The sequence below is a fragment of the Gopherus flavomarginatus genome, chromosome 12, assembly GCF_025201925.1.
Source record: "Gopherus flavomarginatus isolate rGopFla2 chromosome 12, rGopFla2.mat.asm, whole genome shotgun sequence".
Lineage (NCBI taxonomy): Eukaryota > Metazoa > Chordata > Testudines > Testudinidae > Gopherus > Gopherus flavomarginatus.
In genome coordinates this window covers 861806-884594 of record NC_066628.1, presented here as the reverse complement: position 1 = coordinate 884594, position 22789 = coordinate 861806, and the positions used below count along the sequence as shown (strand labels likewise).

The 22789-nt window shown below is 60.2% G+C and overlaps 1 protein-coding gene across 7 annotated transcripts; it reads left to right on the top strand.

Moving 5' to 3' along the window:
* The first annotated feature begins 629 nt into the window (after positions 1-629).
* BRD2 (bromodomain containing 2) lies at positions 630-22092 on the top strand. 7 transcript variants are annotated; one of them, XM_050920268.1, is made up of 12 exons: positions 630-770; positions 12363-12663; positions 13747-13884; positions 13999-14140; positions 14420-14634; positions 15010-15381; positions 15868-15996; positions 16110-16355; positions 17405-17631; positions 19621-19931; positions 20505-20627; positions 21154-22092. In XM_050920268.1, the coding sequence occupies exons 2-12, from the start codon at positions 12391-12393 to the stop codon at positions 21282-21284; spliced, it is 2307 nt and encodes a 768-aa protein (XP_050776225.1). In that variant the 5' UTR covers positions 630-770; positions 12363-12390; the 3' UTR covers positions 21285-22092. The 7 variants fall into 7 exon arrangements, with proteins under 7 accessions (XP_050776225.1, XP_050776226.1, XP_050776224.1 ...); XM_050920269.1 differs by lacking the exon at positions 630-770 and adding an exon at positions 8564-8850 and having other exon boundaries at positions 12363-12504; XM_050920267.1 differs by lacking the exon at positions 630-770 and adding an exon at positions 8564-8850.
* Positions 22093-22789: the final 697 nt, after the last annotated feature.

Below are 22789 nucleotides of genomic sequence, written 5' to 3'. Positions count from 1 at the left end.
TACTTGGCACTGTTGCATGCAGCATGGGGTTATTTCTCATGGCACGCTGCCAGCTGGCAGTGTGGTTCTGTGCTGCACACTGCACGCCGGTATCTCACAGCGGGACACGCTCTCTCCCTGCAGGGTTGTCCCATTGGCACTGCAGGCTGTTGCTTGCATTCATCTCCTTTGGCACTGCCCAATTCCCAGGGCCTGGTTGATGTGGTTTCCCGTGCCGGCTGCCCCACGTTGCCCGCCCCAGGGATACTGCACCCCTGTTAGCACTGCAGTCACGTGCACGAACACACTGCACGCTCCCTGGACACTGCAGAGCCCCTGCCCCTCCCCCGCCCGGCCCTGGAGGAGGGGGTCGGAGCTGCAGCGAGAGCCCAACGCGCATGCGCATGCGCCCTCCCCGCGCACGCGCACTGGGCTCCTTGTGCCGCCGCCATGCTGACATTGACCCAAAGCAGGAGCCGGGGGGGCTGGTGGGAAGGGCCCCCCCGCGCGCCCCGATTCTCGGGCCCGGCCGGCCCGCGGCCCCCCGGCGGCTTTGCCGGCTCCGAGCGGGGGATCGGCCCCGGGGGGGTAGAGAGAGAGAGAGCGCGCGTTGGAGCGTCACGTGACGGCGGCAGCCAATCAGCGCGGCGGTGACGTAGGCGGCGGCTCCCTCCGCCCCGGGATGCGTTGGGCCCCCGGCCGGGGATCAGGGCCGGGCTCCGCCGGGGGCGAGGAGATGGGACCCCCGCGCCTCGGGACGGGGCTTTGCCGCCCGCCCGGCAGCCCCTCCGGTGAGTGCTTCGTGCGCCTTTAAGGGCGGGGGGGGGAGAGCCACGTGGCGTGCGGAGCTGTCAATCACCCGCGTGCCCGCCCTGGCTCTGGTCCTCCGCCAATCGGGGCCGAGCATGGCGGTGACTGACGGGCGCAGAGAGCCTCGCGCCGATCGATGCGTCACGTGGTCTGCTAGTGGGGGGCGCCACCATGTGGGGCCGAACCGGGGGGGGGTATTGCGCTGTAACGAGCAGTCTAGCGGGGTAATTAGCAAACATTAGCATATGGCTTAATTTGGGGAAGCTGGGGTGGGGGTGAGGACAGGCACTTGGGGGGCTGGGGATTCCTGGGCACAGGGGCCAGGCATGACGGGGGGGGCCTGGTGGGGGTCACTGGGGGGTAGGGGGGAGTGAAAGCCTGGGGTGGGGCTGGTCAGGGCAAGGGGTGGGGAGAGATCCCTGGAGGGGGGTCACTGGGAGGCAGGGGGCATGAGAGACTGGAGTGGGGCTGGTCAGGGCAGGGGGGTGGGGAGAGGTCCCTGGAGGGGGGTCACTGGGAGGCAGGGGGCATGAGAGACTGGAGTGGGGCTGGTCAGGGCAGGGGGGTGGGGAGAGGTCCCTGGAGGGGGGTCACTGGGAGGCAGGGGGCATGAGAGACTGGAGTGGGGCTGGTCAGGGCAGGGGGGTGGGGAGAGGTCCCTGGAGTGGGGGTCACTGGGGGACAGGGGGAGTGAAAGCCTGGGGTGGGGCTGGTCAGGGCAAGGGGTGGGGAGAGATCCCTGGAGTGGGGGTCACTGTGGGACAGGGGGAGTGAGAGCCTGGAGTGGGGCTGGTCAGGGCAAGGGGTGGGGAGAGATCCCTGGAGGGGGGTCACTGGGAGGCAGGGGGCATGAGAGACTGGAGTGGGGCTGGTCAGGGCAGGGGGGTGGGGAGAGGTCCCTGGAGTGGGGGTCACTGGGGGACAGGGGGAGTGAGAGCCTGGGGTGGGGCTGGTCAGGGCAGGGGGGTGGGGGTCACTGGAGGGAAGGGGACAGTGAGAGCCTGGGGTGGGGGTCACTGGGGGTAAGGTGGTGGGGAGATCCCTGGAGTAGGGGTCACTGGGGAGAAGGGGGCAGTGAGAGCCTGGGGTAAGGCTGGTCAGGGCATAGAGATTGTGGGGAGTTGGGGAGAGTTTCCTGCGGGGATCACTGTGGGGAAGGAGGGAAGTGAGCACTAGGGCAAGGAGGGCTGAGGGGTCGCTGTGGAGAGGGGGGCTGAAGGAGCTAGGGGTGGGGATTGCTATGGGGAAGGGGGGCAATGGGAGGAATCCCAGGAGTGGGGGGTCACTCAGAGTAGGGGGAATCCTTGTGGGTAAGGTGAATAGGGGTGTCCCCGTAGCTCAGGGTTTGCGCCAGGGGTTCTGTGGGATGGAGGTTCTCTTGGCTTGGGATCTGACTTTCACCTGGGGTAGAGGCAGCGCAGTTACCAAAGGGGGGCTGGTTTCATCTTGGCCCAGTGTCTGTTGGTGACCTTGGGCAAAGAGGGTATTTGCCCCTCGAATAAGCTGCCGTGAGGATGACCTAGACAGGGAGATTTGCTGTGAGTGAGAGACGGGCGGAGAGCTGGTACCAACCATAAAAGATACTTAATACCAAGTATTAGTACAAAGCAACCGTATGAAATCACTGGGTTGAATGTAAACCAGGAAAAATGAGGTTTAAATCTGCCTGGGCCTTCCCAGCTCTTCACTCCCTGCAAAGTAAGGGGGGGTGTTTAGAGGGGATAGTAATGGGGTTAAACACCCCCAAAACCCTAGAATCATCCCCCCCCAATCCACATCTATCCCTGCAGGAGTGATCACTGCAGTTAAGGCGACAAAGCAGTTTCCAGTATAATATATCTAAGTTATTTCCTGGTGCAAATCATGCCGCAGCAGGCGAGAAGCCGTGAAAATGCTGTGTCACGGCTGTAGGAGGGAGTGGGCCCTGCACCAGGGGGTGGGACCGCCTAGCACAAAGACCTGGTGACTTCAGGGGCTGAAATGACTCATGTGCCTCGCTGTCCGCCTCGTGTTACCACCCTGGAGGGGCAGCGCCTGATCCTTTCAGGGCGTTATTAGGGCGTCGAGCCTGGGATCTGCGCGAACGCGACTAGGGCTTTCCATGTAAAATGGCCGCTGCAGACAGACCTGAAGGGTGGGATCCACCTCCCCACCATGTCTGGCACTAACCCCCCGTTCTGAGATCACTGATCCCCCACGCCACCACCTTCCCTTCTTGGGGGTCAGCCCTGGACCGAGGCGTGAGCGGGGAATTTCCATCTCACTGGATCAGGGAGGATGAAATGTGGAGAGACAAGGAGAGGTGGGGACGGACGGGCAGAGAAAAGGGAGGGAACCCACGCCCGCCCACAGGAAAAGGGAGGTGAAAAACCACCAGACGCCCCCTCAAGTTACCCCATAATCGTTCCGCTTTCCCCGCCCTCCGGAGAGCTTTCGGGAGGAGGTTTGCTGCCTATATTAAAGGGGAGGCGGAGGGAGGGGGGAGCTGCCAAGATGGTGGCTGCCTGCACCTTGGAGACAGCCTGACAACAGAGGGGAGAGAGAGAACAAAACGTGTTTCGAGGCCAAAACCCTTTAGTTCCATCCGCATTCCTTTGTGTTTTGGGAGAAGCCCTGGTCACTTACCTTTGCTAGCCACTTTGGGGGAGTTTCAGAGTAGCAGCCGTGTCAGTCTGTATCTGCAAAAAGAACAGGAGTACTTGTGGCACCTTAGAGACTAACACATTTGTTTGGGGGGGGATGACTCTAGAAACCCCACATCTGCCCCCTCTGTGAGGACCTTTAACCCTTCTGAGGAGCGAAGCCCGCTCCCTAATGGGGTTCCGTGTCCCTAAGCTGAGCTGGTCCCACGGTGTGAAAGGTGCTGGAGCAATGGGTGGGGGTCATTGTGTGTGTGTGTTGGGGGGGATGGCACCATTAGCATCCACGCTGTGGGGGGCTCAGCTCAGAAGGGGTGTCGGGTGTGGAGACAGGAATTCCTGTGGGGTTTCTGTTTGCATTCCGTGGTACACGGGAACGGTGGTGTCTGTGCTCGGGGTTGTAGGTGAGGGTTGGCGTGAGTGCCGAAGGGGATGGGGAGGTGGTAGTGCCGCAGGGGGATTGGAGTGGTTTTCTGACAGTATTTTTGTGACATCCGTGTTTTATCGGGGTTTGGGGGGTGAGGTGGGATTGGAGGGGACGGTGCTGTTGACATCTGTGCTGATGGGGAGGGTGGAGGGGGTTGGCCTGAGAGCATGCAGGGGGAGGGAAATGGTAGCATTGTGGGGGCATAGGGATGCGTTTCTGGCGGGATTTCGGGTACCCTCCATGTTTGAGGATGATTAACTGTGTATGTGGGGTATGGTTGGAATGAGGGGGACGATGCTGTTGTCTTGCGTTGGGGGGGCTGGAGACGGCTTGGTGTGAGAGCTGGATGGGGGAGGGAGATGTTAGCATTGTGGGAAGCATATGGATGTTTCTGGTGGAATTTCGGGTACCTCATGTTTGGGGTACGGCTGGGAAGGGGGACAGTGCTGTTGACTTGCATTGGGGGGGTTGGAGAGGGGTTGGCGTGAGAGCAGGATGAGGGAGGGAATTAGATGTTAGCATTGTGGGGGGCATAGGAATGCGTTTCTGGCGGGATTTCGGGTACCCCATGTTTGGAGTACGGCTGGGGGGTGGACTGTGCTGTTGACATCTGTTCTTATGGGGGGCTGGAGAGGGGTTGGTGCGAGAGCAGGATGGGGGAGGGAAATGGTAGCATTGTGAAGGGCGTAGGGATGTTTCTAGTGGGATTTCGAGTACCCCCCCATGTTTGGGGTATGGCTGGGAGGGGGGACTGTGCTGTTGACTTGCTTTGGGGGGGCTGGAGAGGGGTTGGCGCGAGAGCAGGATGAGGGAGGGAGATGGTAGCATTGTGGGGGGCATAGGGATGCGTTTCTGGCGGGATTTCAGGTACCCCCATATTTTGGGGGGGATTAACTGAATATGTGGGGTATGGCTGGGATTGGAGGGGATGGTGCTGTTTACATCTGTTCTGATGGAGAGGCTGGAGAGGGGTTGGCTCGAGAGCAGGATGGGGGCGGGAGATGGTAGCATTGTGGGGGGGCATAGGGATGCATTTCTGGTGGAATTTAGGATACGCCACATTTGAGGTACGGCTGGGATGTGGGGACAGTGCTGTTGACATCTGTTCTGATGGGGGGGGCTGGAGAGGGGTTGGTAGCTTTGTGGGGGGCATAGGGATGCGTTTCTGGCGGGATTTCAGGTACCCCATGTTTGGGGTACAGCTGGGAGGGGGATGGTGCGGTTGACTTATGTTGGGGGGGCTGGAGAGGGGTTGGCACGAGAGCAGGATGGGGGAGGGAGATGGTAGCATTGTGGGGGGCATAGGGATGCGTTTCTGGCGGGGTTTGGGGTACGGCTGGGAGGGGGGACTGTGCTGTTGACATCTGTTCTGATGAGGGGGCTGGAGAAGGGTTAGAGGATGGGGGAGGGAGATGGTAGCATTGTGGGGGGCATAGGGATGAGATTCTGGCGGGATTTCGGGTACCCCCCATGGTTGGGGTACGGCTGGGAGGGGGATGGTGCTGTTGACATCTGTTCTGATGAGGGGGCTGGAGAAGGGTTAGAGGATGGGGGAGGGAGATGGTAGCATGGGGGGGGCATAGGGATGAGATTCTGGCGGGATTTCGGGTACCCCATGGTTGGGGTACGGCTGGGAGGGGGACGGTGCTGTTGACTTGCGTTGGGGGGGCTGGAGAGGGGCTGGTATGAGAGCAGGATGGGGGAGGGAGATGGTAGCATGGGGGGGGCATAGGGATGAGATTCTGGCGGGATTTCGGGTACCCCCATGGTTGGGGTACGGCTGGGAGGGAGATGGTAGCATGGGGGGGGCATGGGGATGTTTCTGGCGGGATTTCGGGTACCCCCATGGTTGGGGTACGGCTGGGGGGGGTGGTAGCATGGGGGGGCATGGGGATGTTTCTGGCGGGATTTCGGGTACCCCCCGTGGTTGGGGTACGGCTGGGAGGGGGGGCGGTGCTGTTGACTTGCATTGGGGGGGCTGGAGAGGGGCTGGTATGAGAGCAGGATGGGGGAGGGAGATGGTAGCATGGGGGGGCATGGGGATGAGATTCTGGCGGGATTTCGGGTACCCCCCATGTTTGGGGTACGGCTGGGAGGGGGGATGGTAGCATGGGGGGGCATGGGGATGTTTCTGGCGGGATTTCGGGTACCCCCCGTGGTTGGGGTACTGCTGGGAGGGGGACGGTGCTGTTGACTTGCGTTGAGGGGGCTGGAGAGGGGTTGGTATGAGAGCAGGATGGGGGAAGGGGATGGTAGCTTTGTGGGGGGCATGGGGATGTTTCTGACGGGATTTCGGGTACCCCCGTGGTTGGGGTCCGGCTGGGAGGGGGATGGTAGCATGGGGGGGGCATGGGGATGTTTCTGGCGGGATTTCGGGTACCCCCATGGTTGGGGTACGGCTGGGAGGGGGATGGTAGCTTTGTGGGGGGCATGGGGATGTTTCTGGCGGGATTTCGGGTACCCCCCGTGGTTGGGGTACGGCTGGGAGGGAGATGGTAGCATTGTGGGGGGCATGGGGATGTTTCTGGCGGGATTTCGGGTACCCCCCATGTTTGGGGTCCGGCTGGGGGGGGTGGTAGCATGGGGGGGCATGGGGATGTTTCTGGCGGGATTTCGGGTACCCCACGTTTGGGGTACGGCTGGGAGGGGGATGGTAGCATGGGGGGGCATGGGGATGTTTCTGGCGGGATTTCGGGTACCCCCGTGGTTGGGGTACGGCTGGGAGGGAGATGGTAGCATTGTGGGGGGCATGGGGATGTTTCTGGCGGGATTTCGGGTACCCCCCATGGTTGGGGTCCGGCTGGGGGGGGTGGTAGCATGGGGGGGGCATGGGGATGTTTCTGGAGGGATTTCGGGTACCCCCCGTGGTTGGGGTCCGGCTGGGGGGGGTGGTAGCATGGGGGTCATGGGGATGTTTCTGGCGGGATTTCGGGTACCCCCCGTGGTTGGGGTACGGCTGGGAGGGAGATGGTAGCATTGGGGGGCATGGGGATGTTTCTGGCGGGATTTCGGGTACCCCATGGTTGGGGTCCGGCTGGGAGGGGGATGGTGCTGTTGACGTGCGTTGGGGGGGCTGGAGAGGGGTTGGCACGAGAGCAGGATGGGGGAGGGAGATGGTAGCATTGTGGGGGGCATAGGGATGAGATTCTGGCGGGATTTCGGGTACCCCCATGGTTGGGGTACGGCTGGGAGGGAGATGGTAGCATGGGGGGGGCATGGGGATGTTTCTGGCGGGATTTCGGGTACCCCCCATGTTTGGGGTACGGCTGGGAGGGGGGTGGTAGCATGGGGGGGCATGGGGATGAGATTCTGGCGGGATTTCGGGTACCCCCATGGTTGGGGTACGGCTGGGAGGGGGGCAGTGCTGTTGACTTGCGTTGGGGGGGCTGGTATGAGAGCAGGATGGGGGAGGGGGATGGTAGCATGGGGGGGCATGGGGATGAGATTCTGGCGGGATTTCGGGTACCCCCTGTGGTTGGGGTCCGGCTGGGAGGCGGACGGTGCTGAGGGCTGAGCAGAGGCTGGACTGACGCCAGGCGCTGGCGTTAGTTGGGGGGCACCGGGCAGGCTTTCGGGGCCTCTCCCCGTCTCTTGCGGCGAGGGCCGATGGCGATGGCCGGGCCCGGGCCGGGTGAGTTCGGGGGCACGTTCGTGGCGGGATGTTTGGAGCGGGCCGCGGTGTATGTGGGGCGCACTGGCGGCAGTGGCGCGGCGCAGGGGCCCTCTGAAGGGAGCAGCCGGTTCATTGTCCGCCCTCTTCCCCGCTGCAGCTCAAAATGGCGCCTCGCTCCTCTCCTCTCCTCCTCCCCCGCGGGGAGCAGCGCAACAACAGCCAACTGCCAGTGCCAACGGTCGCCCCGCCCCACGTGACTCGGCAGCCAGTCAGCCAGCAACCAATGGCAGCGCTGGCCAATGGCAGCGCGCGCCGCCTAGGCCGGCGGCTCGAGCGCCCTACGAGGGGGCGGGGAAGAGCGAATATGTGACTGATGGTTTTGGAGGCCCATCAGAATGCGGCGTCTGGCAAGCTTCCGCCCAATGAGCCGGCGAAGGGGCGAGCCCGGATGGCGGGGTGATGTCACATCTGTCGGCGCCCAATCGGAGGCAAGCCGCTGTCTATATAAGGCCGACCGGGGACAGGCTGAGAGGCGCCATTTCGCTGAAGCGGAGGAAGGAGCTGGTCGAGGATTAGTCCGTGAAGGGGGCGGATTCAATCCAGATCCATCCTCCGCCGGGCAGCCCCCAGCCACCGCCTCTACACCACCTACGGGCCCGCAGGACCTCCCCGGCTTCCGTAGAGACCTCTGCCTGCGGCCTCGAGGGCCCTGGCGGAACGCCCCATCCCCCTGGCGGCCAAGATGGAGCCGGGGCAGTGATCCCAGTACAATCCAGTGCCATCCGCCTCTCTGACGGGGACCATCCTGCCGGGGACCGGCCTCTACGGGCAGAGGAGGCGCCGGCGGACCCAACGAGCCCTATATTGACCGGATCCCGACAGGATTTGGAGCCCGTCGGGGGCTCCGAAGAGGGGGCCCCCACCCTGCACCCCCCTCCGTTCAGCCGCCGCCATTTTCTTTGCGTCCATTCATGTAAAGCCGGTGAATGGTGCTGGGGCCCCCGCCCCCTTCTGGCGCTGCTCGCCTCGCTGGAGACCATCGGCCCCGCGGCGGTGCCTCGGCCCGGCACCCGGCCGCTGCTAGCCTGAGCCCCTGCGCCGGGTGCTAGCCCGCTGGGGGGAGGGGAGGGGGTGCCGGGCTTGTCCCCCTCCCCCCGCGTGACGTGATGCTCGGCAGCGGGCAGCCCTGCTCCCAGCGGTGCGGGAACAGCGTGTGTCGCTAGGGCTCCTCCTCCCCGCCCCTGCGCCCGCACCCTGGCAAAGTGGGGGTCCCCCGAGGGCCCAGGATCTGGAGGAGGAGGAGGAGGAGGAGGACTCCTGGGGGAGAGACCCTGGAGAGCAGCCGCTGCAGGCATGTTGCAGAATGTGAATCCCCACAGCAAGTAGGTACCTAGGTCTCTGCCGGGGGGGCAGGGGTGGGGGGGCGGTGTATGCCGTGGGGGTGCCATGCTGTTACCTGCGGCCTGCCGCGGGGGTGTTCTATGCAGAGCAGTTTTGCACTGTTGTCTTTAGTGGGGGGGAAGTGGTGTGTCCGCAGTGACCCCTTGCCATGGGCTTGGATTTATTTACACCCTCCCTTTCCGTTACTGGGGCCCGTGGAGGGTTTGCGTTCAGCTTCCCTTGCGAAGCGCTGTTGTGTGTAAGGTGGGGAGAGTGGCTGTTTGTGCAGGGTTAGGGGCTTGGATTGATCCCGTTCTGTGGTAACCAGGGGCCTGGCACCCTGTGTTTCTGCAATGCACAGTTAATGGGGGGTGCCAGCCCCTACTGACACGTCTGTACCTTGCCTGCTAACCTCACTGCATGTGGAGGTGCCGCTTCTCCTGAGGGCGAAAACATTGTCTGCTGTTTGCTTCATGAGGTGGATTGGGAGTGCCAGACACTGCCAGTGTATTTGTGGAGTGGGTCGTTTTTTAAACAATGCGTTAAATGGGCATGTGGATGCGCTGCCTCTGGGATTCCTGTGTTATGTGGGGAGTTTATGCAGTTGATGGCTTGGGTTTATTTACACAGAATCAGTTTCTATCATGCCCTTCCTTTTGGGAGATGCCCTTATTTTAGCCACTTTTGGCTGTCAGGGCATGTGTTTTGGGTGCTTTTTATTTGCCTTTGGTGAGAAGATGCTGGATCTGCCCCCCACGTGTTGGCGGTGTGAGCATGGGAACTCAGACCTGCCACTGCTGTGATGGGGTGTTTGAGAGGTAGGGCTGTGCTGTCACTGCAGTTGTGCCTTGCGGCAGGGTCATTGGAGTGGGGTCTGGGCTGGGGGGGGGGGTGAGTTTTCTGGGCAGTCATGCTTGTGGCAAAGGGAGGAGGGCTGCAGTAGGGGTGAGTCAGGCACATGTCAGCCCTGGCCAGTTTGCCCGCTTGCCCCTGGCCTGCTCCCACCACTGTTCACTAGCCCTGCCCCTTTGGGAGAGAAGGGAGGTTGCTCCTAGTCCCTGGAGGTAGAAAGATTGGGTTCATGTTAGGGCAAGAAGAAGGGGTCATTAGGAACAGATCTGATTTGTACAACATAGAGGATTCTCCTCAGTGGTCCCTGCTTCCTGCCCCCTTGTTATCTGGAGTGGCTGAGAGGGAACAGGTGTGAGGTCAACCCTTTGGGATTGCTTACAGCCTCAGCCTGTCTCCAGACTCCCCAAGGGGACACTGAACCCAACCCAAACAGAAGCAGTAAGCTTCTCCGGTGTGGACTAGATCTGCTAAGTGGCTTTTCAGCTTGGCTCCAGTGATCCCCTCCTCCATTGTCCATTGCTGAGTAATGGGCTCCTGGCTCTCTTCAGGCAGAGGGTGTGGAGCAGGATGGTGTATTGGCAACAGGGCTCTGTGGGGTGGTGCAGCACTGGAGCAGATGGACCCCTCTGTGCTGCACTGTCCCCTGTGTGGGAAAGGAGGAGTGACCCTCACCCTGTCCTCCTGGGAATTACTCCTGGCTAATCAGAGGTACAGAGATTCCTGTCCCTTTATCCTTGGTATCTGAGTGTGTCCACACAGCCTGGGGAATCCCCCACACAGGGCCTCCTGCCCATGACAGATGAGCTGTCAGCGACATGACCCTGATGTGTCAGCGCAGGGCATTCTGGCAGGGAGATCTGGCCCCCCAGGGAAGGCAGGAATTGTCAGAGCTAGTCCCCTGGCAAAGACCACTTGCCCTGGAGTTGAGTAGTAGTTGCTTAGGGAGGGGTGAAGTGGTGATTTTGCTAGGTGTCTCACGGAAACAACAACTCTCTCCCTGGATGACAGCTTGAGGCCCCTGCTGCTGCTTACCGGCTCCTGACTCCACCCCTGCGGCCCCCCCCCCCCAAATTCTTGTTAAGCAGGATGCAAGCTCTGAACTGGGATTGTAACACCAGTTTGGTTCCCCTGGTTTTTGCAGGGCTGTGATTAGAGGCCCTATAGCAACCTGGTGACACAGTCCCAGCCCGTCAGTGCCTTGCTGTGTGCACCTCTGAGGAGAGTGGTGGGGATGTCTGGTTTGGCCCTGGGGATGCTGTTCCCCTGAGTGTATTCATTGGCCAGCTCTGACTAGTTTGCACAGCTCTGTACAGAAGCTCCCTGACTTACGCATAAGTCGAATTTTGCATAAGTGATATCTCCGACAATTATGCGCCCAAAAGAAGCTTGGTTTGCGTAACCCGGGGAGTGTCTGTATAGCACAGGTGATTTCATTCACTGGAGATGGGGTTCTCCACAAAAATTACTAAACAACCCCAGAAGGGGGAACCTGAGCCTGCCGAGGGGCAGCGGGGAGGTCAAAGCAAAGGCCCAGGAGCTTCATCCCTGGGGGGTTCTGTAACCTGAGCTCTGTCGTCCAGGGCTGAAGCAGAAGCCTGAGCCCTGGGTGATGAGGCTTGGGCTTAGTGCCAGCCCCAGGCAGTCTAATGTGGGCCCTGGTGACCCATCCCGACTTTGGGGTCCCGCTGCATTAGAGAGAAGTGGTGAAATATACCAGCCTGGGATACACAGAAGGTCAGACTGGCCTACTAAAGTAGATTCCATGCTAGATTGCTGAGCTGCAGGAGACCCCCATGTGGTGTGACTTCTGCTTGTGCTACCTGTGTCTCCTTGGCATGTAATGCTACCTAAGTGGAGTCCCCATCTCCTGTCCCTTCCACATCCTCCTGGAGGGCCCTGCCCTGTGCCATTGGGACCTTGGGCAGTGACTTCTAGGGAACAGTCCTGTCCAGAAGGCATAGAAATAAGAGGCTTTTCATGGAGCTCATCTGCCACCCTTTGTTTCCAGACATAACCTGGATGTGTGCCAGAACCTTGGCTCTGCAGCCCTGAATCTCTCTGGTATCTGCAGTGTGGATTCATAGCTAGTCCCTCACTGGTGACACACTAGTGTTGTGTGGGGTGTTGGTGTTCGACAGCAAGGTCTCTGGGGTCTGGGCCCTTAGGAGAGACCCTTGGTTCGTGCTCCCATAGAAACAGTTGGGAATGCCACCCTAGGCTAGCGGCAACTGAGGAGAGTTCATGGCCTCTCCCTGGGCATGCATGTGGCTGAGAATTCACTCACATCCCAGAGGCAGATTGCCTTTGTATACTTTCCTCTCTGCCTTTTGCTTGGTTTTGGATGGATGTTTTCGTAGAAGCAGCACAATCTTTCCATCACTAATTGTGCCCTAGGAGTGGGTATAAATAGCACAGGCGCCTCTCAGCTTTGCTTCAGGAATGGCTTTTGGGAAGACTTTTCAGAAGAGCTCCTTCCCGGACCCAGGAGTAGCTGTCGCCAGCAGGCACATTGTTCTTTCTCTCCACCCCAGGTGTCCTGCCCCCATGGTGTCTGCGAGCCCTTTTGCTCTGTGTTGCTGTGTGCTGGTGGCCCAGGGCCAAATGGCATGAGCTGTTTAGTCCTAGAGTTAACCTGTTAATGGTGTCTTTGCTCCCATTTCAGGATTTTGGGGGAGGGCAGTACTGGGCTCATGGGCCTGGCGACGGAGTCGACCCCAGGCAAGCGGATCCGCAAGCCGTCACTGCTCTACGAGGGTTTCGAGAGCCCCACCATGGCGTCAGTGCCAGCCCTGCACCTGCCTCAGGTGAACCCTCCACCACCGGAGGTGTCCAACCCCAAAAAGCCAGGCAGGGTCACCAACCAGCTGCAGTATCTCCACAAGGTGGTGATGAAGGCCCTGTGGAAACATCAGTTCGCCTGGCCCTTCCGCCAGCCCGTCGATGCTGTCAAGCTGGGCCTGCCGGTAATGAGCCCTATGGGCTGAGCATGAGAGTGACTGAGGCCCAGAGGGTGGGAGGTGTGTGTGTGTGTGTGTGTGTCTGTCTGTCCGTCCCCAGTTGATCCTTACTGGCTTGGGGAGTGTGTACCGTTCCAGGGGTGTTAGGAGGGTGCCTCATTCAAATATTGCTTCACCATGTGGCCTAACCTAAAGTATTCCCCCCCAGCCTGACAGTCCCAGGGACAGCACTGTCCCATCCTGGGGTCTGTGCCACAAAGATGCAGCTGCAGGTGCCTGGGCTGTGCTATCCCCAACTCCTCCTTCCTGACCTATGGTGGTCCCTCAGCTGGTTCCATGCTGTCCCAGAGCTGAGGGTCTCCAGGTCCCTGTAGATCTGGCCTGGTTGGCTTGTCCTGGGAGCTTCCCCAGACCAGCTGCCCCACTCTACTGCTCCCTACAAAGGTGTAGATGAGGTGATGCAGCCCCTTTACAGGTAACCCGGACACTTCCCCACCTAATCTCTTGTGCCCTGAATGCGTTTTACAGATTCCCATCCATGAATTTGTAGAAGACATCACGTGACCCCAATATTAAACGCCAGCCCCCCGTGCACCTGTGGCGCTCAAGGATTTAAAGCCCGGAGGTAAATTCCACTTAGGTTTGCACTTTCCTTAGCTTTAGTCTCCCAGCCCTGTCGCCTCCCTCCTGGGACTGGAGTAGTCCAGGTTATTGCCTCACTGGGACCGCAGCCATTCATGGTCACCAGCTGTCCCAGTAGCTTAGCCGTCACTGCTCCGGGGTGCGCAGGGGTCCCCGTCCATGAGTTGTATGCGAGGCTGAATCCAGCGCTGGAACGCTGCAGGCACCCTAGGAAGTGTCTGTGAGCGGATACAAGCTCTGTCCTTTGCCAGGTGACTTGAGTGTAGAAACTGGAATGAGATCTGTGTGCATGAGTGACTTTACACAGCTCCTGCGTCCGTGTGCTCCTCTTGGGTATTTCTGGGCTGAAATGCCACCCCACTCCCTTGATCGTGTGACTGGGATCCTTGTTGTAGGGCTCACGCCTTGTGACTGACCTCCTGGCCCCTTGTGCTCTTCTGCTGGCAGGATTATCACAAGATTATCAAGCAGCCCATGGACATGGGGACCATCAAGCGACGTCTGGAGAACAACTATTACTGGGGGGCGGCGGAGTGCATGCAGGACTTCAACACCATGTTCACCAACTGTTACATCTACAACAAGGTGAGAGCCAGGCCTCCCTGCAGTGCTCTCCTCCTTGGGCTTTCCCTGGAGCCGGCGTTAGCCCCAGCCCCTTCCCTGCACCCTCTAATCCCTCACCTCTGCGTTGGCCTACAGCCTACGGATGACATTGTGCTGATGGCCCAGACCCTGGAGAAGATTTTCCTGCAGAAAGTGGCTCAGATGCCTGCAGAGGAGCAGGAGATTGTGATCACCGTGGCCAAGAACAGCCACAAGAAGGGGGCTTCCCGGGCGGCAGGTACGTGCACTCTGTGATGGGGAGACTGGCCGGAGTTTGCTCCAGAGGGGTGGGGGCAGCAGCTCTGGTGTGGGGGTTAGCAGATCCCAGACATGGAGGAATGAGTGTCCCCCTGGAAGGGTGGTCTGGAAATGTGGGGGATGTAGTGGTTAGAGATGGGTGGGCTGAGAGCCAGGACTCCTGGATCCCATGGTCAGCTGTGACATTGGGCCAGTCCTTGTGTGGTGGTGACTATATTCCCAGGTGCTGGTGCTAACTGGTGCTCGCGTATTCCCCCAGCTCTCCTGGCAGGAGCAGTCACTGCAGCTCACCAAGTGCCCGCAGTCTCCTCAGTCTCGCATGCCTCGCTCTACACCCCAAGCGCTGAGATCCCCACCACTGTGCTCAGTATCCCCCACCCCTCGGTGATCTCAGCACCGCTTCTCAAATCACTGCACTCCGCCGCCTGCCAGCCAGTGCTGGCTGTGCCCGCTCCCACGCAGCCTGTGGCCAAGGTAGGCACTCACCTGTCTGGCGTGGGGCTGGGGGTGGTCGAGGGAACAATTGGTGAGACTGGCAGGGGGGTTGGTCGGTCAGGCCTGTGGGGCAGAGGGGTTTGGCTGGGTTGAGCCATCTGCAGTCTGTCCTGCTGTGGAGGGGGTGGCATTTGCAGACCTGGAGGAAGGGGATACGGTTGGCCACATGGAGGTCAGAAAATACTTGGCTGTGGGGGTGCTGTTTGCATTTGGGCCACAGGATGGAGGGGTTTCTGCAGTTGTCCCACGTGGGATAGGTGCTGGGTGGTTTGGGGTTTCAGTTGGTTCTGTATAGGTATGAAATTGGGGGGCTTGCTCAGCGCAGTGCTCATATTCTCTGTCCCTGCCCCACAGAAGAAGGGTGTGAAGCGAAAAGCAGACACCACCACCCCCACCACCACAGCCATCATCGCCACTAGCGGGGAGTCATCCCCGTCGGCCACCCTCCTGGAGCCCAAAGCGGCCAAGATCCCCACCCGGCGGGAGAGCGGGCGCCCCATCAAGCCCCCCAAGAAGGACCTGCCCGACTCGCAGCAGCACCAGACCTCCAAGAAGGGCAAGCTGTCCGAGCAGCTCAAGTATTGCAACGGCATCCTCAAGGACCTGGTGTCCAAGAAGCACGCTGCCTACGCCTGGCCGTTTTACAAGCCCGTCGATGCCTCTGCCCTGGGGCTGCACGACTACCACGAGATCATCAAGTGCCCCATGGACCTCAGCACCATCAAAGTACGTCTGGGGGCTCTGCAGGGAGGGAGGGAAAGGGAAAGGGGTGCTGGGGAACCTCCGGGTGTGTCGTGGAGTCTTCCTCCAGGGACTGGGAGAGAGCTTAGTACCAAGGCATCACTGAAGTGCAGCCTGTGACCTGGCCCTAGGAAGGGGGCATCCCAGAAACCTCCGTGCTGTCCAGGTATGAGCTGAGGCCTTCCTGGTGCCAGTCTGCAGGAGATAGGTCCCCCACTGGGGAGACTGCTGGATCGCCCCGCATCTCCGCCATGTGGCAGCCTGAGACTCTGTCCCTCCTCGGGGACGGTGGGGGCTGTGCTGCCCCCAGCAGTGCCAGGAAGGCTCTGGCCAGTGGTAACTGCCTGATGGGCTGTTCTGAGCCCCCTTGCTGCAGCCCGGTCTGGGGAGAACCTTGGGGGTGGGAGGGTCTGTGCCCCTTCCCTGGTGCAGCCACCCCCACTCACCCTGTGTTCTCTGCCCGTGGTGCAGCGGAAGATGGAGAACCGGGATTACCACGATGCGCAGGAATTTGCTGCCGACGTCCGGTTAATGTTCTCCAACTGCTACAAGTACAACCCTCCCGACCACGACGTCGTGGCCATGGCTCGCAAGCTGCAGGTGAGTGGGGCAGCGGGGGCCAGGTGGAACTTCCCTTCCCCTGCCCCAGGACTCAGCACGCCTTTGTGTCCCCACTGCACCTGCTGACCCTGGCCTCCCTCGCCCTCCCGCAGGACGTGTTCGAGTTCAGCTATGCCAAGATGCCGGACGAGCCCCTGGACACCAACCCGCAGTCGGCCGGGCTGTCTGGAGCCCTCTCGAAATCCTCCTCCGAGGAGTCGTCCAGCGACGACGAGGATGAGGATGAAGATGAGGATGAGGACGACGAAGAGAGCAGCAGCGAGAGCTCGTCAGAGAGCGAGGAGAGCTCCGACTCGGAGGAGGAGCGCGCTAACCGGCTGGCGGAGCTGCAGGAGCAGGTGAGGCCGTCGACGCTGACCATAGGGGTGTGGAGGCAGTGCCTTCTCTGGGGGGGCCAGTGCTTGGCTTGGTCCTTCCACTCAGCACTTAGGTCCTCCGTGGGGTGCTGTCTCCCTGCCTCTGGGACAGCCTCTTGTCCCATAGTTAGCAGTTAGATCCCTCTGCCCCTAGTTGTGTCTTCCTTGCTGTCTCTGGTTTCCATGTCCCTCCTGGCCACAGGCAGGGCGCTATCTTCCCTGGGTTCCCTGGCTGTGTCCTGGCCCCCTTGCACAGGGGCCCTGTCTCTGGGCTAGCGCTGAGCTCCCTTCCTCTGCTCCCTGTCATCCCTCTCCAGCTGCAGCTGGTGAGAATTCATGTATCTCTGGGTCCTCTCTCACTGTTGTCTCTTCCCCCCCAGCTGCGGGCAGTGCATGAGCAACTGACCGCCCTGTCGCAGGGTTCGGCTTAGCAGCCCCCTCGTGTCTCTAGGTCCCCTCACTGGCCTCACTGGGTCCCCTCTCACTGGTGTCTCTCTCCCCCCAGCTGCGGGCAGCGCATGAGTAGCTGGCTCCCCTGTCGCAGGGTTTGGCTTAGCAGCCCCCTCGTGTCTCTGGGTCCCCTCTCACTGGTGTCTCTTCCCCCAGCTGCGGGCAGTGCATGAGCAGCTGGCTGCCCTGTGCATGGTTCGGCTTAGCAGCCCCCTCGTGTCTCTGGGTCCCCTCTCACTAGTGTCTCTCCCCCCAGCTGCGGGCACTGCATGAGCAGCTGACCGCCCTGTCGCAGGGTTCGGCTTAGCAGCCCCCTCGTGTCTCTAGGTCCCCTGGCTTCTGGGTCCCCTCTCACTGGTGTCTCTCTCTCCCCCCAGCTGCGGGCAGTGCATGAGCAGCTGACCGCCCTGTCGCAGGGTTTGGCTTAGCAGCCCCCTCGTGTCTCTGGGTCCCCTCTCACTGGTGTGTCTCTCCCCTCAGCTGCGGGCACTGCATGAGTAGCTGGCTCCCCTGTCGCAGGGTTTGGCTTAGCAGCCCCCTCGTGTCTCTAGGTCCCCTCTCACTAGTGTCTCTCCCCTCAGCTGCGGGCAGTGCATGAGCAGCTGGCCGCCCTGTCGCAGAGCCCGGTCTCCAAGCCCAAAAAGAAGCGAGAGAGGAAGGAGAGGAAAAGGAAGAAGAAATCGGAGAAGCACAAGGGCCGGGGAGGCGAGGAGGAGGCCCGGGCACGCCAGGCCCAGCTGAAGAAGGCCAAAAAAGCAGGGGGCAGCAGTGGAGGGACGAGCGGGAGCAGCAGCAGCAGCATCACCAAGTGAGCAGGGTGGGGCGTGGGGGTGGTGGGGATACGTAGAGGTGGCAGGGCAGCCCATGTTCCACCCAGCAGCAGAGCGGCGAGGGCAGCCGCGTGATGACTTTCTTTCCCCGGCGGATCGACCGTGGCGATGACCTTGTGTGAACAAGCCAAAGCGTGTCTGACGGCTGCCTGTTCCCTGAGATGCCCTTGGCTGGGTGGGGGTACAGGTCCTCACTGGGCTTAGCTGCTCCTGGGACAGTGTGAGTCTGACATCCAGTGGGCAGCTCCTGGGGTCCCCGCACTGGCGGCAGGGGCTTCCAGGGTCCCTAGGAGCACCTCAGTGTGTGAGCACCTCTCCCCTTCCACGTTAATCCCTGTCTCAGCAGCATCAGCTTCCTGATGGGTGTGTCTGACAGGGTGTGAGCAAAGGGTCTTGCTCACCTCTCTGCTTCCACTGGCCCCCCATGCCCACATGAGTTCCACAGCAGATCCCTTGGGTGGTGGGTTGGCTCCTGCGATCCCCACAGGAGGTAGATTTGTGGCCATCACGGTGGATTGATTTCAATCAAGAAGCAGAAAATCTGGATTGAAATTCTGTTTTGCCATTGTATTTAGTTCTTTTCCTACAAAGGGTCATTCTTGTTAGTTGAGAACCATTAAAACATGTTGATTTGCAAAAAAGCTAAGAGGGTGTTGGGAATCATTAAGAAAGAGATACAGACAGAAATATATTGCCACTATATAAATCCATGGTACCCCCACGTCTTGAATACTGCGTGCAGATGTGGTCACCCCATCTCAAACAAGATGTATTGGAATTGGAAACGGTTCAGAAAAGGACAGCAAAAATGATGAGGTGTATGGAACAGCTGCCATATGAGGAGAGATTAATAAGACAGGGACTTTTCAGCTTGGAAAAGAGACGACTAAGGGGTGATATGATAGAGGTCTATAAAATCATGACTGGTGTGAAGAAAATAAATAAGGAAGTGTTATTTACTCCTCATAACACAAGGGGTCACCAAATGAAATGAATAGGCAGCTTATTTAAAACAAAAGGAAGTATTTTTTTTTTCACACAACACACAGTTAACCTGTGGAACTCCTTGCCAGAGGCTTTTGTGAAGGCCAAGCCTATAAATGGGTTCAAAAAAGAACTAGATAAGTTCATGGAGGATAGGTCTATCCATGGCTCTTAGCCAGGGATGGTGTGTGTCCCTGGCCTCTGTTTGCCAGAAGCTGGGAATGGGTGACGGGATGAGTCACTTGATGATTCCCTGTCCCGTTCATTCCCTCTGGAGGGCCTGGTTCTGGCCGCTGTTGGCAGACAGGATACTGGGCTAGATGAACGTTTGGTTTGACCCGGTACGACCGTTCCTATGTTATGTAACTGAATATAAGCTTTATGCCAAACTTAGTGATACTTTTTGCTGTTCAGGAGGAAACAGTAGATCTCTACATTTTTATTTAAGCCGTTATATTGCATGTTTTATTTTGCAAAGAAATTGGGAAGGATGCATTTATTTACTATATTTGTTGTGATCTATTTTGATGGACATTGGAATGCAATTTAAAAAGGCACACAACATTTTTGGGCTGATTTGTAATTCAGTAAAATGACCTCATGTCTTGGAAACGTAAAAGAAAAGAAGCTTATCAAAAACTTTGTGTTTACAACTGATCTGGTGAGCAAGTTAGTGAACTGAAGTGGTTGTTTCTGGTCACTGTGTCCTTCAAGCCTTCGGAAGGAGTAGCTCTGATCGTCTCACACCTAAGTTCTCCTCAGAGATTGGAAAAGGATAAACAAGCGTTGTCCTGCCTTTTCAGTTCCCGGTTAGGTTCTTTTTGATTTCCACTCTGGCCATGTGGGTGGCCAGGGTGTGTGGGGAGATGTGGGCTGGATGGGGTCTCTGGCCATGTAGGTGGCAGGGCTGGCTCTGTGGTACACGGTGGCCCAGAAGAGGGGTATCTGGCCATGCATGACATCCACCTCCCCCCCCCGGACAGGAATTCCAGTAAGGTGTCGAAGGGGGCGCTGCCGGCACCCCCCATGCTCTACGACTCCGAGGAGGAGGAGGAGAGCAAGCCCATGACCTACGACGAGAAGCGCCAGCTCAGCCTGGACATCAACAAGCTGCCGGGGGAGAAGCTGGGGCGTGTGGTGCACATCATCCAGTCGCGGGAGCCCTCGCTGCGCGACTCCAACCCCGAGGAGATTGAGATCGACTTCGAGACCCTCAAGCCCTCCACCCTGCGGGAGCTGGAGCACTATGTGCTGTCCTGCCTGCGCAAGAAGCCGCGCAAACCCTACAGCGAGAGTGAGTAGGGGGATGGTCCTGGGCTGGGCTCCGGCCTGGGATGTGGGAGCCCTGCTACAGACCCCTCGATTCAGTCCCTGAGCCTCGTGGTGCTGACGTGAGAGGCTCTGCCATGCTGCCGGGGTAAAGACGTGGTGGAGGGAGCGCCCCAAGACTTACCGCAGAGAAGCGCCAGATATGAGCTGGGGGGCTGGGAGCCTTGCAGCAAGGGTGGAGGGGGGTGAAGTTGTTAGGATGGGAAATCAGGGAGCTTAGGGGGTTGGGTGCCTCCCAGTGAGAGCGTGGGAGGATGTTCTGGGGTTAGCATGAGAGCAGTGAGTTAGCTGGGGGGAGATCTCAGCAGTGACCCCCTCTCCTGCCTGTACACATCCCCGAATGCATTACGAGGGATGGGGGGACATTGGGGGAGCCTTGGGGAGCAGTGCACTCTGCCCCGTGCACACTGTACAGAGATGGGGTGGGGCTGAGTGCAGGGCTGGGCTTGTCTGCTCCCCAGGCGGGTGGGTGTAGGGGGAGCTCAGGGAGGCAGCCAGCCGGGGAGCCCTCTGAGCACGTCTGTCCCGCTCACTGCAGCCATGAAGAAGCCGGTGGGGAAGACGAAGGAGGAGCTGGCGCTAGAGAAGAAACGGGAGCTGGAGAAGCGGCTGCAGGACGTGAGCGGCCAGCTCAACTCCACCAAGAAGCCCCCCAAGAAGGGTGAGTGCTGGGCAGGGGGCGGCAGGTCCCTGCCTTCCCTTTGTGGGGCATCAGCGTTGGCGTCCGTGAGGCAGGGATTCAGAGCTGGGTGAGGGGGAATGATTCCAGCTCTGCTGGTGCCCCTCACTGCCGACCTGCAGTCCCGGCTAGCCCAACCCTGGCCCCCTAGCTCTGCCAGTGTTTCTCACTGCCGACCTGCAGCCCCAGCTAGCCCAACCCTGGCCCCCTAGCTGCCAGTGCCCCTCACTGCCGACCTGCAGCCCCTGCCAGCCCAGCCCTGCCCCCCTAGCTCTGCCAGTGCCCCTCACTGCCGACCTGCAGCCCCTGCCAGCCCAGCCTGGCTCCCTAGCTCTGCCAGTGCCTCTCACTGCCGACCTGCAGCCCCTGCCAGCCCAGCCCTGCCCCCCTAGCGCTGCCAGTGCCCCTCACTGCCGACCTGCAGCCCCTGCCAGCCCAGCCTGGCTGCCCAGCGCAGGATGAAGAGGGCGTGTTCTGTTTGCTGACCAGCTCCCTCCTTTCCCTGCAGCCAATGAGAAGCCAGAGTCTGCCCAGCAGGTGCCCGTCTCGCGGCTCAGCGCCAGCAGCTCCAGCTCCGACTCCAGCAGCAGCAGCTCCAGCTCCTCGTCCTCGGACACCAGCGACTCGGATTCCGGCTAGAGCTGGGCGGTGATGGCAGTGGGTGGGCGGCGGCGTGGCCGGGTGGAAGCGTGGGAAGGTTCAGAAGAGGCTCTGCGGGACCGGACCCCATGTGAACCGGACTGAGCAGCTCCACCCGGCGGGCAGCACCCCCAAGGCAAGGGAGGGCGCCAGTGACTGCCCCCTCCCGCACATGGGCACTGCCCCAGCGTTTACAGTTCGGAGGCCCCTGGGGGTTGTCGGCGCAGAGGCACCTGCTGGGCACAGCCTGTGCAGGCCCTGGCACGACCCCAGCCAGGTTTTACCGTTTGGTTTGGTTTGGTTCTGACCCATGGGAGCTTTTCCCAGGGCAGAGTTTGGGTTTTAAAGGGTTTGGAAGTCTCCACGTTTGGATTTGCTCTTGAGGGGTGGGGCTGGGGGTTTGAGGGGGCCTGGCTGGACAGATGGAAGCTGCAGGCCCCTCACGTGCTCTGGGCTGCATCGCCGGACCCCCCCCATCTCACGTCCTGCTGGCGGCCTCGTCCCCTTCTCCGGGGAGGCTTTATTTATTTGAGCAGCGGTTGGGCCACGGCCCTGCAGAGATGGGTGTCACCTGCCCGGCTCCAGGACTGCAGTGTACATGGCCCGCGGGGCACAGCCTGGGCAGCATGCTCATTACTGGGGGGGCAGGGAGGGGAGGGGGGCTGTTTTTTATGTTGACTGTACAATTGTTTTCTACTCCTTCCTTTTCCCTTCCTGTCCCCTGCTCACCCTGTCAGACCCCGAGGGTGGGCTCAGCTGTTCTGACCTTTCCAGCCTGGAACATGTAAATAAAGAAAATATTATTGGAGTCCCTGGTCTCTCTGCGGGTGTCTCTGCCTGGGCTTCGTTCCTCGGTGCCCGCTGGGCCTGGGAACATGGTCACTCAGCCCGTGGCAGACGTGGGATGGAGTCCTAGACACCCCCACTTGCTGAGATGGAACCCCAGAGTCCTGAATCACCGACCCCGTCCCCCTCCAACCTCTGTAGACGGAGCTGAGACTAGAGCCCCGGGCTCTGCAGAGCACCCCGTGGAGGGGGACGGAGCCCCAGGGGCTATAGCGGCCTACAACTGCTGAGCCGTGAGCCCTCGGGCTGGAAGGGGGTGAGGAGGGAGCCAGAAATGCTGGGGGTTGGGGACCCCCCCTGCAGTGTTGGGGTCTCCCAGCACATCCCATCTCTTCCCAGCTGTCGGACCCCTGGTATGGAATGTGCAAGGAGGTTCTGTGGCCAGGGATGGAGGTGGGGTCCCTAGTCCCTGCTTCGGCTTCAGAGCTGGTGCTGGCACATCCCCTCCCTGAGGCTTACAGCCTGGGGCAGTGGTGCCAGTGGGGAACCCCAGACCTGCCCCTCCCAGCACCCTTCCTTCCCCCCCCCCCCCCCCCCGGGCATGAGGGCAGTGAACCCTGGGAACAGCTTCTGAGGGGGTGGGTGGAGGCTCCAGCCTGCCAGGGTTAGATCAGGCTGGGATGGCTTCCTGAGAGCTGTGCTGGGTCCCAGCCAGCCAT